Source organism: Nelumbo lutea, chromosome 5, assembly GCF_056320005.1.
Source record: "Nelumbo lutea isolate HS-2025 chromosome 5, American lotus-T2T, whole genome shotgun sequence".
In the NCBI taxonomy this organism is placed as follows: domain Eukaryota; kingdom Viridiplantae; phylum Streptophyta; class Magnoliopsida; order Proteales; family Nelumbonaceae; genus Nelumbo; species Nelumbo lutea.
The window spans coordinates 84,129,345-84,136,263 of record NC_142688.1 but is presented as its reverse complement, the minus strand read 5'-3'; the positions used below and the strand labels follow the sequence as shown (position 1 = coordinate 84,136,263).

The window sequence follows — 6,919 nt, the reverse complement described above, 5'->3', positions numbered from 1 at the left end:
TAATAATTAACAAGAATAATAATATATTATACTCTTCCGTTCTAATCTCTCTCTCTCTCTCTCATCATAATTGATGATTCCCAGAGTAGAGTTCCCTCCCAGCGAAATTGAAACTGTAGGGTCCTCCTAGTGGACGTTAATTTAACAGATGGGGGGCGTGAGGGTGGGACAGAACTCAGAATCTTGGCGGACTTGCACGTGGATGGCACAATCACCGCTTACCGCCTCACGAGGAAACATTCCCGCTGGTCGTCTGATTTTTTTTTTTTTTTTTTTATGTTAATTCAAATGACAATCACATGGCTGTGGCTCATGGCTCCTGGCTCCTGATGATAGAGATAGAGATGAGACACTTAACAAATCTAGAATTTAGAGTCTCAAGTCAAGTCTCAACATGGCTTCGTCCGTGGCCTAGATTCTAATGCTCAGGCTCAGCTGATGATCTTTATAACTGATGATGTCCTTTAACAGTAAACACTACAGTCGGAAGGCCCGGCTCTGTCATTGCGTGGTCAACCACGAGACTCAGCACATACATGTACGGGAAGTAACTGGACTGGTTCACTCCACTCAACTACCCCCTATTTTTCTTCTTCTTAATATTAATTCAACCACCAGTCAGTCTCAGTCACGTTGCTTTTTATCACATGTCCCTCAGCCTACCCTAATTCTGGGTTCATCCAAGTTGACAGGTGGCAAGTGTATGGCATCCTGTTTCTGGGTCGTAATTTCTGAGTCAGATGAGTCAGGGAAAGATTTAGTTCTAGGGTTCTTTTCCAGTTTGGTGACTCCCAAAAGTGAACTGCTTTCGTTCAAACCACCCACCAAACGTTTATAAATATTTGTGTACAACTTACAACAACATCTAGTAGCCGTTGGCGCTGCCTCCTTTCAAATTCAAACCTACCCCAGCAGCAGAACTCTAAGCATAGATAGAAGAGATGCTATCAACACAATCGCCGATCGTCCTCAATCAAACCCCCCGGCAGAATGCTTGCCGGAAACCCCTGCAGCCCATGAATTTTCCAGTTAATCGTCCTATTGACGATTCGGTGGAGGCCAAGAAGCCAAAGCCGGAACGGTTCGAGATCTCAGTGGATGACGATGGCGATGGCGATTTGGATAAGGAGAACCGTCCCTTCTCGCCACTGCCCGTGAGAATCATACCCTTCGACGCTTCTCTTGCAGAGGAACTAAGCAAGATCCGGAAGAGGCTGGAACGGCAGAGAGTGGATAAGGAGAAGACAGAGAAGAAGTTGAGGGAGAGGGATGTGATGCTGGATATGCGGATGCAGGAACTGCAGAAGAGATGGGAAGCACAGAAGAAACTTGAGAACATGATGGAAAAACTGCAGTTGCTCAAGGAACTCCAATCTCGTTGCATGGTGAGCAAATTTCAATGTCGATATGATTTTGTTTTTCAACCTCGGTCCTCTCGTATTTCGAAATCTGAGCTAATAATAGCTTCTTCATCTTTACCAGCAGAGAGTCCTTCACGTTCAATCGCTCAGGGAAAAGGAAAGAGAAAAGAAGACAGAAGAAGCCCTGTTGCAGGCAAGTATTTTATGGCTCTGATAACTGATTTCCTATTTCTGGTATTCTTATCGAGATTAAAACACATTGGGGGGCTATGAGCTCTGACTAGACTCCCGGTCGTGGGCTGATTTTCTTTTTACTCTGTTTTCCTGGGCTCAATTTAGGAGGTGCGATCCAAGGAGAAGGAAAGCGAGGAGAAGAAAACCGTGGACAGAAACGCAGAGTCACAAAATGACCAAGTGACAGAAAAGAGGCTGATTGGATGAGAAAGAAAACGAAAGGGGCAAATTCTATATTTGCAAAAGCAACAGACATAAAGGATGTTTATTTTTATTTCCAGATTTGTTCATCTTTGCAGCACTTAACCGATGGGTTCCAGGATTCACAGTTAAATTCATATTTCATGAATCAATATTGGCTAGCATTGAATTCAATCTCATTGGTACTGTTCAATGTCAATTTGTCAGTTCGAGTTATACTGTAACACTGATCCTTTACCAGTTTAATCTCTCTCTCTCTCTCTCTCTCTCTCTCTCTCTCTCCCCTTTGCCACTGATTTTGTCAAGCAACAGGGGCTCGGCTTACATAAATCCTCTGTTCAGTGCGAGAACATCTGCTGGTGCCCCCAATAAAATACGGACGCATCAACAATCGGCAGTTGTTTCAAAATCGAAAAACTGAATAGTCTATTTTATTTTTCTTTTCTTATTTGAGAGTTGGTATGTTCATTTTTAATTCTATCCCAGCTATAGGTCTTTCACCTGTGAACATATCTGCTACCCAGATAGCTACTGCAGCCGCATACCCAGCCGTATATTGGGAAAATCTTCCTTATTTGTAGGTTGTCATTGACGAGGAAAAGTTCCCAATTCACAACTATGATGTGCTGTGACATTGGTGTGAGGAGAGATCTGCGAGGAGCAAATCCACTGGGACTAATTTAACATCTTATGTATAGATTGTTGGTAGCATCTTATGGGCAGCAAATCCTAACTCCTTTCAAAACTCCTATGTTGACATTTTGTTTTATAGCTGTAACAGATAGCCGCTTATTCAATTAAAATTGCATATATACACACATTTCACAAGCATCTATTTGTAAAAAAAACTAGTAAACAATGGCATATGGTTTGAAACTGGATTATGTTTGACAGATGCTCTTACACTGGATAGAGAGAAAGTTGTTCATAGATTAATCAAGTATAGTATACTGAACAACTCAAGTTTGTTAGGTTCTCTCATCGTTTTTAAATAAACACATTAAATATGCTTCAGTGTATGCCCACGGCCTAACATAGATGACAGAAAAAAAAAGGATCAATCTGGATGATATCACTATCCTCTGGGGGGGGGGGGGGGTATCAAAGATTAGATGCACACAGAATGCATAAAAAAAAAGTAATAGAATTTACAAGAATAAAAGATGGAGCTTCTTATTCTTAGCTCAAAATCAAAGTTAAATCTGTTCAAAATTGGGATGGCAGCGACCCTCAGAAAGACAACCTACTAACAGAACTTCCAATGGTGGTTGCAATTTACACATGTTACAAAGGTTGTCATCGGTTCATCAGCACTCCGGGTCTGCATCTGATAGTAAGTGCACTTCCTCTGCCCACAACGACCACATTTGAACTGATCAGTTGTGGCTTTTGGGGGGCCCCCACGCTCACATTCAAATAAAGCTTTTTCCTTGATTTGTTCATTTTGACGCCTCCTTTGATCACTTGCCATTTCTTCGGGTGTCATAGAAAGAAGGCTCTCTGGCTTGACCTGTCCGAGCAAGACTCTTCTTCGAAAATCAGGGTTCTTTGGATCATTGATGTTGAACATTATAGATCTATACTTCACCTTATGTGCACCATTAGAACGGCCCCATTTTCCAAACAGTGCAGACTCAACAGAGATGGCTACGCGTATTGGGTCACAAGCATCTACTTCATCTCTAACATCTTCATCAGCCTCAGTGGAGACTTTGGAAAAGGCCTCTGCAAGAATATCCCGGATCTTGTCACGTATGGCATCATTACTTTTGATCATCGTGGTCAGCTTGGGAGGGCCATTAGAAGCTTGCAATGGTTTCTTAATTCCAGAAGCTTGTTTTTCCTCCTTGCTTAACTTTTCAATCTTAGCATTCTCAACCCCATCAATCTTTTCAACCTTAACAGTCTCCCTCTTCTCAGTCTTGAAAGATCCTGCCCTGGAAATCTTTTCCATCTTCTCGGACTTTAGTGTCTCACCCCGCTCTGCTTTCTCAGTCTTCTCAACCTTTATAGATTCCGGATTTTGGACTTTCTCAGCCTTAACAGGCTCCAACTTTGCAACTTCAGCCTTTGGAGATTCTTTGTTATCTGAGGCTCCATTTTGCTTGTTTTTAGCGGATTCCTCAAGGACTACTCTTTTCCATATCTCAATCAAGTCAGATGCCAGAGCCTGAATCTTCTCTCTAGGATGTTTCTTGAGATTCCGAACACGCTTACCAATCTGAAATTTAAATATCATAGAAAAGTTAAAATTAGGAATTAGAATTAAAAAACTAAATTTTAAGTTAACTCTGCAATCAATCATTTAGGGTTAGGGCCACTAAGTTCCAATCAAATCTGCAGTTAGTTTCAAATTAACTGGAAAAATACAACTACTTAAGCATCAATTCATGCAGCACAATACCAAACAGGTGAACCCTGAGTTGGTCCAGAACCATGAATCAATGGCGCCAAAGAAAGATTGAATAGACACTTATTGATGGTTACAATCTCATACAAATGGGTAACTCAGTCCCTGAGCATAAATAATAACTATAATACATACAAAGAGAATAAGAAATACCAAGTTTCTTCTGAAATGTCTGCAACTAAGGGGGCAATAGATAATGGCTGAAGTGGCTAAACTGAATGGCTTGTTGCTTTGCCTTTCACTGGATAAAAATACTTTAAACAAATAAAAAGTTCAAGAATATAATTATTAACTCAGTTTCAACTTCAGCCATTAGGGGAACAAGTCCAGATCTCATGCACTCTTCTCCTACACTTCCATTCAGTCCATGACAGGTATCCTGTTACATGTTTATGGGTATTTTCAGACGTGTAATGGGAAACCTATTACAGACTGAATGGAGGTGTATGAAAGTGCAAGCGATCTGATGTGTTTGAGCTCAAAACGGCTTCTAATTTCTAAATTATTGTACTTATTGATCACCCCTGAACATTTGGTGAAGAGAAAGGATTTGGTGTAGAAGAAACATGTATCTGCATGGCAATCAATCATTCTAGTTCATGACATGTAGCAGTTGGTCAATAGAATACTACACACTATTATATAATTATCAAAAAGAAACTGTTGCCCACAAACCACAGACACGCAAACGTAATTCCACCAAGGCCAAAGAAACACAAAAAAATAGGAGGAAGAAGAAGATTCCACCCCAAAGAATCAAATGGTGTATTCTAACAAAGCAAGATATCGAGGAGGTCAAACATCTTGGTCAGAGCAACCCATCAATTCAAAGAAGGAAACCAGGTAGAAGACCTAATTGCATTTAGATGCCGAGGAGGAAGAGATATAATGCTTAATCAGGATAATTTCCCAAGGTTAGATAGGTACATTGCTCGTGATTTGTGTGGACGAACTATTCCTGTTCTCTGTAGTGTTTTTCCCTTATATTACTAGAAAAAATAAAAAACTAAAGAAAAAGAGAAAACGAGCTTGTTTGTCTCTTTTATATGGAAATTATTTTGTCTAAAGCACTGTTTTCTATTAATAGAAAACATCACTATGTCTCAAACAGTAGTCGACCCCAAATAGTTGGGATAAAGGCTGGGTTGCGTTGAGTTGAATTTGTCTCGGTAGTTCTCTTTCCTTTCCCTCGGAATTGATGGATTTCGATCCAAAATATAAGAAAAGAAAAAAAATGGAGAAAAGGAAAAGCTTTTCAAGAAAAAAAATTGACAGATTTTCAGAGAACTTTAGTTCCCCAGGAATACAAACAATACCCATCCAATGTATTACAATATATTGAAACACCAATAAAATCAAACGACAAGAGATGAATCTACACCTTAAAATGAACTGAATCGATTCGAAACTCTCACAGAAATCCACCGGTACCTTAATCTACAATGCAAACTCAATGAGAGACCAGATACCTGAGTATCGATAAGATCTTGCTTAGTCACGGGAAAACTCTTGAGACGCTTCAATGCATCGAGGCACCGAGATTCTTCAGCTGGAGACTCCTCCACGGCCGCAGCGTCTGCGGCCTTCTTCGCGGCTTCAAACAACTCGAGCAGCTCTCTCGCCATTAAAGTGCAAAGAAAAGACTCCAAAACCTACCAAAATTCGGAATAAAATCAACGAAACAAAAACGAGAAAAATAAAAAGGTTGAGCGAAACTGCGAAAATCAACACGCTCGGCGATCAAACAAGTAGAATAAAAGCTCTAGAAATCGTAAGACCTATGAAATCATTAGTGGGAATGAGAAGAAGAGGTAAAAGAACCCCGGATACCAACACAATTCTACAAGGGAGTCAGATAGAAGGAAACCATTGAGCCTTTCCTCTGAGAATGGAGCTTTGTTTCGTTCTGTTTGCTCTAAGGTCGAGATTTTGTGAAGAGAAGCCGAGAATTCTGTGAGGTTTGAAGCATCCAACGGCTGTTTCACCCTCACTTGCGATATACTGTGAGATCCGACGGATGGTGATTATGCACGTATGAGATATAGTTATGAAACGTGTGGTGATGACGCAAATTAGGTTGTTGTTGGATGAGACACGTCTGTTACCGAGGTCTCGCCACTCGCCAGTCAGTGACTGAAGCCATACGTAGGAATTTGGCTATGGGCCCCCAACAGCGAGATGGGATATCTTGGACGACAACACATTTGTTTATACGGCACGTTCATCAAGCCGCACTTTGAGAACATCTCTTTTATTTTATACAGCCAACGTTCCTGTTGTGCGGCTGAATAAATGTGTCCAGCGATGTATTGCAGTCGGTCGATGTTAATATTGTGTGGCTGGATGAATGTGGCCCACCCCCAAATTCTGGGCCAGAAATCCTAACCTCACTCTCGTCCTTGCGAGAAACAAGAATCTATCGCCTCGGTACTTGTATATTTATAAAGGGAAATTTCGATATTTTGGGTCTAGTGCTATTTTCGTCCCCAAATTTTAATACGGGACAATTTATTATCCGAATTTTCAAAACTTACCATTAACCGGTTCTTTAATCGGTCGTTAAGTACCATGTGACCCAATTCAGTTCATTTGAGGCTGGGAGGCCCAACCTACGAGCGCCAGATCAGGGAGCGAGATCCGCTATAACAGGGGTTACCCTGCCTCTATTGTACAGAGCCAACCGCAATGCATTTGCATAACCCTGTTTAAGACA

The 6,919-nt window shown here is 41.0% G+C and overlaps 2 protein-coding genes across 6 annotated transcripts; one reads left to right on the top strand and one right to left on the bottom strand.

The window, feature by feature from the left end:
- The first annotated feature begins 510 nt into the window (after nucleotides 1-510).
- Nucleotides 511-2,042, top strand: LOC148853192 (myelin transcription factor). 2 transcript variants are annotated; one of them, XM_088942919.1, is made up of 3 exons: nucleotides 511-1,385; nucleotides 1,483-1,554; nucleotides 1,701-2,042. In XM_088942919.1, exons 1-3 carry the CDS (start codon nucleotides 942-944, stop codon nucleotides 1,800-1,802), a joined length of 618 nt encoding a protein of 205 aa, XP_088799045.1. In that variant the 5' UTR covers nucleotides 511-941; the 3' UTR covers nucleotides 1,803-2,042. The 2 variants fall into 2 exon arrangements, with proteins under 2 accessions (XP_088799045.1, XP_088799046.1); XM_088942920.1 differs by having other exon boundaries at nucleotides 635-1,385; nucleotides 1,486-1,554.
- A 901-nt stretch (nucleotides 2,043-2,943) lies between these two features.
- Nucleotides 2,944-6,616, bottom strand: LOC148853191 (transcription elongation factor TFIIS-like). 4 transcript variants are annotated; one of them, XM_088942836.1, is made up of 3 exons: nucleotides 6,041-6,616; nucleotides 5,676-5,858; nucleotides 2,944-4,017 (listed from the first exon to the last, which is right to left on the bottom strand). In XM_088942836.1, exons 2-3 carry the CDS (start codon nucleotides 5,829-5,831, stop codon nucleotides 3,043-3,045), a joined length of 1,131 nt encoding a protein of 376 aa, XP_088798962.1. In that variant the 5' UTR covers nucleotides 5,832-5,858; nucleotides 6,041-6,616; the 3' UTR covers nucleotides 2,944-3,042. The 4 variants fall into 4 exon arrangements, with proteins under 4 accessions (XP_088798962.1, XP_088798964.1, XP_088798961.1 ...); XM_088942838.1 differs by having other exon boundaries at nucleotides 6,074-6,320; XM_088942835.1 differs by having other exon boundaries at nucleotides 5,985-6,173.
- Nucleotides 6,617-6,919: the final 303 nt, after the last annotated feature.